Below are 11,613 nucleotides of genomic sequence, written 5' to 3' on the forward strand. Positions count from 1 at the left end.
ATTTTACCACTACTTCCTAATTCTTTAAATTTGCTCCTTGTAATTCTTTGAGGTAAGCTAATATCTTCTTGAGCATCTTCAACTTCGGCTTCTACCTCTACTTGATCTTGATCTCCATCACACAACCACCTGGCTTTGAAGATCACAAACATCTAGAGTGTGTATACAAGCTCAAGAAGGCATTGTATGGCCTCAAACAAGCTCCACGTCAATGGTATGAAAGGCTAAGTCTTTTCTTTTATCTCATGAGTATTGTTCCTGCCGGTTGACCGAAAAGATCTTCGTGCGTTGCTTTGACTTGTGTAACAAGGACTCCTTCGTCTCCGATTCAGATCCTCACCCTACACCGTCGTGAGTACTTGAAATTGAGTGAGCAAAGGGCGCCCTCGCGGCCGTTTGCACTCCGACGATCAAGTCAGCAAGCAGAAAACACCAAACACCTCCGTATCGTAGCACCGTAACTGAATGCTCTGAAGGTGTGTAACTGAATGCTCTGAAGGTGTGTAACTGAATTGTAACTAACTTCTCTCTCTCTCCAATCACTCGTGCATACAGTGAGTAAGCGAGCAAATGATTAGAACGTGTGTAAACTGTGTAAAATGTACCTCACTAAGCTTTCAGAAAAGCTTATATACCTTGGGTTTTAGTGCTTGCTGCCATGTGGCTTCTCTGACTTAAGCGCAACTCCACATGGAAGGCCTTACGACGCTGTAACCCAACTTAGGGAAATTCCAGCGTGTAAGTCTTCCTTCCTCGAAGTGCATCCGACGCAAGGGGTGACTTTCTGGGTGCCAACTCATGCGCCCCAGCCTCTAGTCACTCGCCCTGGGAGTGTATCTGCCTTCCTCTCGTACCACGCACATGGTTCACCCCTGGGTGTGGCCCTCTCCTGGGTCGTATCTGTCCTAGGGATTCTCCAGAGGTGGCGTGGGTACTTCACGAGTCAGGTTACTCCCTACTAGTACTGGGAATATGGCCTTAAAGCCACCTTACTCTTCTCTTTATTACTGTTCTGAGGTACCGGGGCCCGAGGCCTCCTCGCCCGTACCGTGGCCTCTTATTGTGCCGCCCCTCCACGGTCTTCCCTACCCGTGGGTATCGAGGGGTGGCACCATCGACACCTAAACCCGGCGACGCCCATACTTGGCGACGGCCACTCCTGGCGACGCCCAAAGCGATCAACCCATTGACTTTCTTCCTTAGGGCCCCATGGTGGGTCCTACCATTCATTTGACTTTGACTTTGGTCAATGCCCGGGGACGGAACTGTACACAAGCCCCCCAGTCTTGAGCTGACAATTGTTTTCAGCAAAAAGACTAAGACTAAGGCCTCGCCCTACCGTCCACGTGGCACTCTAATGACGTGACATTCTCTAAGGTGGTGACGTGACACATTAAGTCACGCTTTAATCTCTTGATACGTGGCCCAATCGCACGGCCAGCCTTTAGCGCCTCTCGCGCTCCTCAAGTTTACGTTATATCTTTCAAAAACGTGCGCTCCAGTTACTGTTTCATCCTTTTTCGCATTCCTCAACACTGTTCATCTTCTCGAAGCTTTCTTTGCGTTCTCTCTTCACACCTCAAACCTTCATCAACCCGATCATTCAAAGGTATGATTTTTCTCCTTCGATGGCTCTTTCTCTTGACTTTTTGCATTAATATTACTGCCTGTGTCTGTTTATTTTTCCCGCATTCGCACTTTTCTTCTTCAATTCTTCGCTCCCCCTCTTTTCAATCTCTCGCGTGGGTAGGGTTTCTTCCTAGGGTTTCTTCCCTTTTTTCGCCTTAACCCTCATTTGCTAAACCTTTTTTCTTCTTCATTCTTCAGTTTCCTTCATGGCGCATACTAAAACGACTGCCAACCCTCCACCTCCAAGGGTCAACTACAGAGCCTTATACCCTTGGGCCCTAATGAGCTGCTCGCTGAGTGTTTAAGCCTAACCTCCCTGAAGGATTGGCAGGACAATGTTGGTGACCCAAGCGTCTACCAATACAGCGCCTTCGCTATAAGGCATGATGCGTACATCTCTGTGCAACCTTGCACTCCAGGCGAGCCTATCTGCGTAGATGATAGGTCCAACAATGGGGTGCCATTCTTTTTCTTCTACCAAACAGTATTCAAACGTATTGGGATGTGTTTGCCTTTTTCTGGGTTTGAGAGGGAGCTCTTGACCGAAATAAACGTTGCCCCTGCCCAGCTACACCCCAACAGCTGGGCCTTCGTCAAGGCCTTCGGAATCCTCTACGGGTACTTAGGCCAGCCCCCCTTCTTCGAGGTGAAGAATCAAGGGAAAAGCTTGTGGGTGAGCTTCAGCAGTATCGTTGGAAGAGTCCTCCTCTCCCTATTCCAGTAATCCTACAAAGGCTGGAGAGGAAAATTCTTCAGGGTGTGCTGCACCGAGCACAACCACGTTGCCCTAGATGGCTTCCCTTTGTACTGGGTGCAAGAAGTGAAGCTAACCAAGCTGAAAACCTTAGATGAGCTGCCCTCGACTAATCGAGAGGTTTGCCAAATTCTGGCCAGCATGGGGGTCCTCGATACCGCTAAAGTGATAGGTCGTGAATACGACGCTGAGGCCTTCACCAAATACATAAGTATGAGAATCACCCCATTTAACTGTTTGTTCTCTGCTTCTGCTTATTTTCCGTTCTTGCTTGTATGTGAATTATCTGTTTTCCTCATACAGTAACTTAACTTGTGCCTAACCCTTGCTCTGTTTGTCTTCTTGGAGTAGATTCAAAGATGGATAGGAACAAGACACTGAGGCTCGCCCAAGCTTTGAAAACCAGGGGCGAAGCTACGTCCAAAGGGGCTGGGGATTCCACACTTCCACCCTCCAAAACTGCTCCTACCTCTCCAATCTTTCGTCCCCAAAACCCTTCCCAAACCACACCTCCCCAAACACTTCCCTCTCCAACTCGCACTCCAAACTCTCCACCTCCCATAGCGGCCATGCCTCTCGCCTTGGCCGAAACTGCCACGACACCAGCCCCCCTGAACAAAGGCAAAGGGGTGGTGGTGGTTCCTTCCGAAGATGAAGAGGAGTTTGTTGAAGGGCAAGTCTTCAAGAGGAGGAGGACCACCAAGGTTGTCACCTCCAACTCTTCTTCCAACCATGGTGTAGAATCGCTAAGGGAGCACCCTCCAAGCGCCACGTCTCCACCACAACAAGTGGCTTTGAAGGGTGGAATCGAATCTGAGCCCGCACCTGCTCCTACACCTGCCCCATAACTTCCCCCACCAGTCCAAGAGATGCTGAGGGGCTACTTTCACAAGATGTCTCCAGGTATCCAAGCTGAGGGGACCAAGAAGGAGGGTATGAACTTCTACCTTGGTGCCTTCATGGCCTGTGCCAACTCTTGGCGCGATCAGGCCAGGGCCAAGTCTAATGAGGTCTCTACCCTTCAAGCTCTCGAAAAGGAGTGCGCCTCGCTGAAGGAGGAAAAACACTGATGGGATCGCCAAGAGGAGGCCTACAAGGACTCCTTGAAGGTGGCTCAGAAGGCTAAGGAGGAAGCTAGTAAGGGACTACACGAAGCAGGGTAGGTCGTGCCTCTTCGTGTGCAAGTCGTAGACTTCAAAGACGTTGTAGAAACCTCCGAAGCTAAAATGAAAAAACTCGAGGATCACTGCGTCGATCGTGAGCAGAAGCTGGGCAAAACTGAGGCAGCTCTCGAGGCTAAGACTAAGGAGTGCGAGGTTCTTGAAGCTAAAGTCAAGGCCGCTGACTTGCTTGAAGCAGAGCTGAGGGCGGAGTTGGTGATAGCCTTCGCGACCAAAGATCAGGAGCTGACCTCTCAAGCATAACACTTCAAGAAGACATTGGAGGAGCTGATCCAAGACGCCGCGGGTGCGTTTGCTGATGGGTTTGCTGAGGCCCTCGCCCAAAAAGCTTGCGTGTACCCAGGAATCGACGTCTCCGAGTGCAGCTCGATGAACGAAGTTGTAGAAGGCAAAATCGTGCGTTTAGAAGATCATGAGGATTAGCCTCTTCTATAACTTTGTAACTGCTATGAACATTTTCTGCTACATACTTTGAATATAATTTATCTTTGTAATTACTGTGAACGCTTTCTTCTGCACACTTTGAATATAATTGATTGTTCTGGCTTCGCACTCTTGTGTATTCTTTTCTGCTTTTACTGCTTCTGATAACTTGTGTTTACGCTTTACTCACCATCGCATCTTCTTGCTCTGGTCTACGCTTTCTTTTTGCTCTTCGAATTCCTTCTGCTTCTTTGACTTGTGATAATTTCAACTTGATCTTTACTTACTCTTCTTAGGCCCTAAGGCACTCGTCGCTAAAGGTGCTACTGGTCTCATCATCGTTTAAGGATGAAGGAGGACTCATCTCTTCTATGGCCTCGACATCGCTCGAGGGCGAGGAAGGCTTTTCTTGGCCGAAGCCTGCATACCTGCACTGGGTGTCCCTGCTCGAAGAGAGACCTGTTGAACGCAAGGTTGTATCGTTTTCAGCGTGTCTAAACACTTGGGACAAAGTCGCACTTTGGTGCCCACGCCCGAGGAGAGGCCTGCTACAGCAGCGCCGTATCATCCTCGGGGTGTCTAAACACCAAGGCAACTTAGCCCTTATCTCTGCGCACTTGGTGCCCACGCCCGACGAGAGGCATGCTGAAAGTAGTGTCGTATCGTCCCCGGTGTGTATAAACACCAAGATGACCAGGGACTTTGGTGATTACGACTAAGGAGAAGGTTTCCCTAAGGATGGCGCTTCTCCTACCTGACGTGTTTCTGCACCAAGTCACCTGGCTCTCCACTGCTCCAAACTTCCTCACTGCCCGACGCCCACACTCGAAGGAAACGCCCCTCGCCACTTCCTTGCGAGGTATCTAAACGTCGGACACCGGGGCTAGCCGTTCTTACCTGGGGAGGGGGCGTCCCGAAGGAATCCGTTAACCCCTGCCCAGGGACTAAACGCCCGGATTTTAACTTTACTCTGCGTACCTTACTAACTTGACGCCTGTACCGTCCTGGTAGTCGGAAGTGATGACGTGGCATCAAGCTACAGTATCGGCGTGTTGACAAGACGCCAGGTTGGCAGAAGGGAAGGAGGTCGGGGGGCTCGTGAAGTCGCCAGTTATTAAGTTGGCGTGTTCCGATCTCCAGCATACCAGAACCGACGATCACCGGGTTAAAGATGAAGTCGCCAGATGTAAACTCAGGCGACCAAGTGATTGGAGATCGCCAGAGCAAGCACATCGCCGAAGATGAAGGTGGTGCAGATTTTGAAGGCGGCCGGCGAGACCACAGGGAAGGTGTACGAAGGCACCCTAACTCGCCAATTCTAGTAGAGATCGCGCTCCCAAGTTAGCTATGCACTGGGCAGCACCATGCATAAGTAACTTAGCCAAAAGAGAGTTAGAAGCAGCGCCCAAGTCAAGGAGGCTCCAGATGATGGCACGTGTACGACTGGATGCGAGCCACGTGTCCAGCTGCGTAACTGCCATGAGAGAGAAAGTGACCAGGTATTTAAGGGTTTCTCAACGAACTTTCGAGGTACGCACGTTCAGATTGTACTCTTTACGCTTGCGAGTTCTTGAGCATACTGTGAGAGAGAACATTGCACGGTTCCTTGAGAGTTCTTGAGTGTTATTGCTCTTAGTATTTGGTGGTTCGGTCACTGACTTGGGCGTTGGGGTGCGATCGGCCGCAGCGGCGCCGCTCTGTTCTTTTGCAGGTTCTTGAGGTGGATCTTGGCGGAGGACGGAGGTTGAAGCGGTGCACACGTCGATCCAAGTTTGACGAGGCAAGCTCCAACGTTTTGGTCAACAGGCAGGATCAACGCCCACGCCCGGAGAGTGTGCTCCTGCCACTCCCTTTGGGGTGTCTACACTTCCTAGTTGGTTCGTTCGCTTGGTGTCCACGCCCAGAGGAGATATCCACGTCCCTCCAGTTGAGGTGTCTAAACACCAAGGGCGGCGGTTCGTTTCTTAATGAACCACGCCCCTTCCTTTTAGCATTTCTTTACATTGCGAGAAAACGAAAGATGAGACAAAGTATTCTTGAACTTCTTTTTTACTTGGGTGACCTCGTTAAAAAACCCCCGAGAGGGAAAAAGAGTGTCCCCTTTAAACTGTATTCTACATAATGTTTTCAACTGAAATAAAACTTTAAATTGGCTATGTTCCAACTGCGTGGAATGGGGCCTCCTTCCAGAGTCTTAAGTTTGTACGAACCATTCCCCTTAGCCTCGGTTACTCTGAAGGGTCTGGTCCACTTGGGAGACAACTTGTTCTCCAACTCATATGGATGAGCCTTTCGCATAACCAGGTCAGCTACTTGGAACTGCCGCAGCTTCACCTTAGAGTTGTACTGATGCTCCACCCTTCTTTTCACAGCTTCAGCCTTTATTCTCGCCTCTTCTCTGGCCTCGTCCAACAGATCTAGATTCACCCTTCTTTCCTCGTTGGATTCCTCTGCCACAAAGCTTTGGAAACGGGGCGAACTCTCTTGAATCTCCACTGGGATCATGGCGTCTGACCCGTACACTAGGCTGAACGGCGTCTCCATGATGGAAGACTGAGGAGTGGTGTGGTAAGCCCACACGATCCTTGGTACTTCTTCTGCCCACGCCCCTTTAGCTTTCTCAAGTCTTCGCTTAAACCCCCTTAACAAAATTCTTTTTGCGTACTCCACCTGTCCGTTTTTCTGGGTGTGTTTGACAGATGCGAACACCTGCTTGATGCCTACTTTTAAGCACAACTTACTCATTTGCAGGCTGGCAAACTGGGTACCATTATCAGAAATGAGACGCCTCGGCACACCGAAGCGGCACACAATATTCTTCCATACGAAGTGTTGTACCTTATATGTAGTGATCTGCGCCACTGGTTCTGCCTCTATCCACTTCGTGAAGTACTCGATGGCGACTATCAAGTACTTCATCTGCCTTATCGCCACGGTGGGCGCCAAATGTTCCTGCCGGTTGACCGAAAAGATCTTCGTGCGTTGCTTTGACTCGCGTAACAAGGACTCCTTCGTCTCCGATTCAAATCCTCACCCTACACCGTCGTGAGTACCTGAAATAGAGTGAGCAAAGGGCGCCCTTGCGGCCGTTTGCACTCCGACGATCAAGTCAGCAAGCAGAAAACACCAAACACTACAAGAAAAAATGGTTTTAACGAGGGTTTATTTTTACATTATCCAGGGTTAAAACCTCCATTAAGTCATTTACCCAGGGTTGTAGTTTCCCCCGCTAAACCATCTCTGGGGAATGTGTTCCCCAGGGTTTTTTTAAACCTCAGGAAAAGCCTTTCAAAATACCATGGGTTTCAAAACCTCCGTAAAATACCATGGGTTTCAAAACCTCCGTAAAATACCATGGATTTCAAAACCTCCGTAAAATACCATGGGTTTCAAAACCTCCGTAAAATACCATGGGTTTCAAAACTTCCGTAAAATACCATGGGTTTCAAAACCTCCGTAAAATACCATAGGTTTCAAAACGTCCATAAAATGTTTTAGAACCTCCTTAAAAAATACCATAGGTTTCAAAATTATGAAATTTGTTTTTTTTTATTCATTTACCATTTAGGCATTCATGTGTTTTTTAAACCACAATTATTTACATCTATTGTATTTATTTATCTATGTTTGTTAAAGTATTTTTTTTTTCAATAAATAAAAGAAATAATTGGGACCAAGTTTTATCTTCAACAATATCTTAGGATGAAGATTAAGCAAAGATAAATTAGTGTTTAGCAAGCACTAAGGAAATGACTTTTCTATGTAAATTAGTACAATAAATAGTTATAATTGTTATAACATTTACAACTTTTAATTATAACTGAAAAAAAATAGTTATAACTAAAACTTAAAAATATTATATTGTTTTTGTATAAAACTGAAAAGAAGATTGTGGTTGAGATAAATTCTTAAGGAATGAATTCTGTGAATTGTAAAATTGTGCAGGATTGGAATGCTAATAGAAATGGTAAGGTTGAGCAATATAAAAAAAATTAAAAAAAAAAGACAATAAAGAAATGCCTTGAAAACTGGTTCAACTTGTTTCTAAATAAAAAAAATTACAGCAGATAGCTTCTCCAATATTAAATACAAAAAGATAACCGAGTGGTTGATGCTATAGAAGTTGGAGAAGGCATAGAGAAACTATGAAGCTACGAAAAATTGAGAAAAAGTAGAAGAGATACATGAATTTTCAAGCTCTGGATACCATGATAAAATTAAAATAAAAAGAGTACACGTTTACAACCATTTCATAAAAAGAGTAGAAGGATAAAAGAAAATGATCCTCACTTTTGAGAAAGAACTGGCCCAGATTTCATGCATCCAATGTACACCCGTTGTTTTGATCGGTGTCTCACTAGAGTTTGTCCTAGTGTTGCTGAAAAAGGAGTGAATAGTATAAAACAAGAATCCATGTGGAACAGTTTAAAGAATCCTACAATATTAATCACAAACACCTCAAGCAAGGTTAGTTTATGAGAAATTGAGAAAGCTTAAATACCTATATTTACATGAACATCGTCATCAACTTTGATATAGAAGTCAGCATCCCATAAGTTAACAGCAGTAGCAAAGTAGGTCTTTGTCTTTGCTGACAATTCAAGGTATCCTTCAACATGATCCTGCAGAATCAAAGCACTCAGATTTGTTGCATTTCTTTTAATTTTACCTTTAAATAAATGAATTCATGCTATTTTGTCAAGTGATTATTCAAGTAGAGACCAAATAAGTGAAGGGAGATTGGGGCAAAAATGCAGTAAGACAAATAGGACCATTACCAGTCTCAGAAAATCTCCATGCTTCTTATCTTCTGCTTCAATAGCTCTGTCTAGGATACCCCCTGATGTGGCACTGGTGAAAGAAAGGAAAAACCAAAAAGCTCAAGTTACAATTAATTCAATATATGACTAACGGATGAACCGCACGTTATTTCTATCAATTAATATATGATATAAGTTGGATGCATAAAGACAATAAAACGATGGTATTTATGCTATATAATCGTTGAAAAAGAGCTGAGGTATGCACCTATGACCAATTACAAATCGGATGATAATGCCCTTCTCTTCCTCTAGCTTCTTTCTTTTCTCACCTATTTACCGTTTTATCACAAGAACACATTATAAGAAAAAGTACTAACAAAAAATAACTGGGAAGAAAGAAAGGATGAAAAATAATGCAATTATGAACCTTGTGGCATCCATGTCTCACGAATTGAGTCTCTTCTTTTTCTGTTGCTGAAAGCAGTGTTGATTCCTACTACCATTAGGTACCTACTCCTACCAGATGATTCACTCATCTTGATATCTTCTGGTACTGGAGCACCACTTCGTATAGACTCCTGAGCTGCCTTTGCAGCTGCTAATTCCAACTCCAAGTTTGAAATTGTCTTATCAAGGGTTCTACATTCCATTCCATGCAGTTACACATTTTTAGTATAAAAGCAACGACAAAATAAAATTACTACAAATGGTAAGATAAGTATAACTTACTGTATGGCATTTTGTGTCTTGAAAGCCTCTTTATAGATGCCTTTAGTTTCACGTTTCACTTCCTTCTCTTGCAACTAAGGGAGACAAGCACACAAACACAGGAATTTCAAAGGATGATTTACATCATAGCCGAAACATTTAATTGAAACTATGTAGTGCCTTTGATAACTACCACGTAATTATTAAAACTGATCAAGCAGGGAGGAAATGTAACAAATGCTTAGAATTCTTGAATTACAATCCTCTGAAACTACATTCAATTTTTCAGCTTCCATAGCTGTTGTCCTTCCAAGTCCTTTAGGTTCAGGAATAGTCCATATCCAGCTATACATTTAAATTTCTTATAAGCAAAGCACCACAATAACTGTGTAACAAAGTACCGCAGTAGGTACATAAACATGATGCATTATTGTCAAATCAGAATCTGAAAAGAAATTAATGTCAAGTTGTTATAGAAACTATGAACATTGAATTAAATTTCTTTAGTGACCACGCTTTCATTGATCCTTCATGAGTCTATTATGATGTGCAAATAGATGCAATTAAAAATACTAAAGCACCCCCAAATATGTTGGACCATCGCTATTTAATAACAAGGCAGATCCCAAAATAAAAGGTCCATTTCCACCAACTTGTAAATATAAAAATAAGTGCTTCAGTTGCAACTACCCAGTCTCTTTTTCATAACCATGCTCTTCTCCCTGTTTAATTTAAAAGAATTATGGCCTAAATCATAGAAAAGTTAATACCAGTTGCTACTTTGCCCTCAAACTACCAGTTAGAATTTTTCGTATGACAACTGAACAGGCACACATATGCCGTGAACTGCAATAAAAGACCATTATTTTCAGCGTATCTGTAAATTAACAAAGGCATGTTACCACAATAAACCAAAGCATAATTTCTTTTCAAGAGCTGAAACATGTTGGAAGGGTTCTGAAACTTTGGGGGTAATGGTTTCCAAGCATGCAGGCATTCACAAGGCATGTTAAAACCGGTATAATTTTCTTATGTAGTTAAGAAGGGATAAAAAAGTGCATAAGATGCCATAAATTTCATACACTTCCACACAAAAGTCAGGTACCACACCACATACATGATTTCTGAATGAATAATGATGTGCATGGAAATTAAACTGAATTAGAACTGAAGCGGAGAACCAGGCAGGGTCACGTTCGCGGCGGCGCGGAGGTCGGTGATAGCTGCTGACCGGAGGGAGGGATCAGAGGAGAATGCGTTGAGGAAGAGGTCGCAAGAGCGGCATTGACAACGGAGGTTGCGATATTTTCGGCGAGGAGAAGCTCCGGCTATGACTTGGCGTCAACGACGAGGAGAAAGAACGAGAATGTGAAAAGACAAAGATGGAGATGAGATAAAATGAGAAGGTTGAGAGTTTCTCCAAGAACCGATTCTGTGGTGGAGCAAAGGCGGAAAGAGCTTCTCTGGAGCAGCAAATGAAGAATGGGTTTTGTGACTTTTTTATGGAAGTGTGGCTTAGCAGATGTCGTGAGTATGTGGTGGAAAACTAAGTGTATAAGGAAGATAAAAAAAATTAATTATATTTATTTAGGGATATTTAGGGAGGTTTTAGAAAACCTCAGGTATTTTACTGAGGTTTTAGAAACCTCAGGTATTTGACTGAGGTTTGTACGAAAAACCTTAGTAATTTAACAATTAAAAAATATTTATTTATTAAATTTATATCTGAATTATATTAATATTTTCCTAAATAATTTTTGTTAAAATAATATTTTTAGTGATAAAAATACTAGTTTTTCTTATAGTAAATTTTTAAGAAAAATATCTATATAAAATAAATAAATAATTAATTAATTTTAATAAACTTATTTTGCAGAATTTTTAAAATAAATTTTTGTAAATATTAACTAAGATTAAAAAAATCTCTCTTATTTTACGGAAGTTTTAAAATAAACTTTAGAAATTAATGAAGGTTAAAAAAAACCTCCGTTATCTTTGTGGAGGTTTTAAAATAAACCTTTGTAAATTAACGAAGGTTAAAAAAACTTTCGTTAATTTGCGAAGGTTTTAAAATAAACCTTTGAAAATTAACGAAGGTTAAAAAAATCTCCGTTATTTTGTTGAGGTTTTAGAATAAACCCTTGGAATTTAACTA

The 11,613-nt window shown here is 43.4% G+C and overlaps 1 protein-coding gene across 11 annotated transcripts; it reads right to left on the reverse strand.

The window, feature by feature from the left end:
* Positions 1-8,004: 8,004 nt before the first annotated feature.
* Positions 8,005-11,014, reverse strand: LOC150026304 (putative beta-1,3-galactosyltransferase 3). 11 transcript variants are annotated; one of them, XM_090303174.1, is made up of 9 exons: positions 10,576-10,975; positions 10,229-10,304; positions 9,652-9,803; positions 9,480-9,553; positions 9,178-9,389; positions 9,016-9,079; positions 8,766-8,838; positions 8,489-8,609; positions 8,005-8,365 (listed from the first exon to the last, which is right to left on the reverse strand). In XM_090303174.1, the coding sequence occupies exons 5-9, from the start codon at positions 9,284-9,286 to the stop codon at positions 8,274-8,276; spliced, it is 459 nt and encodes a 152-aa protein (XP_090159300.1). In that variant the 5' UTR covers positions 9,287-9,389; positions 9,480-9,553; positions 9,652-9,803; positions 10,229-10,304; positions 10,576-10,975; the 3' UTR covers positions 8,005-8,273. The 11 variants fall into 11 exon arrangements, with proteins under 11 accessions (XP_090159300.1, XP_090159304.1, XP_090159302.1 ...); XM_090303178.1 differs by having other exon boundaries at positions 10,640-10,931; XM_090303176.1 differs by lacking the exon at positions 10,229-10,304 and having other exon boundaries at positions 10,640-10,987.
* Positions 11,015-11,613: the final 599 nt, after the last annotated feature.

This window comes from Phaseolus vulgaris, chromosome 6 (genome assembly GCF_051622355.1).
Source record: "Phaseolus vulgaris cultivar YP4 chromosome 6, ASM5162235v1, whole genome shotgun sequence".
Lineage (NCBI taxonomy): Eukaryota > Viridiplantae > Streptophyta > Magnoliopsida > Fabales > Fabaceae > Phaseolus > Phaseolus vulgaris.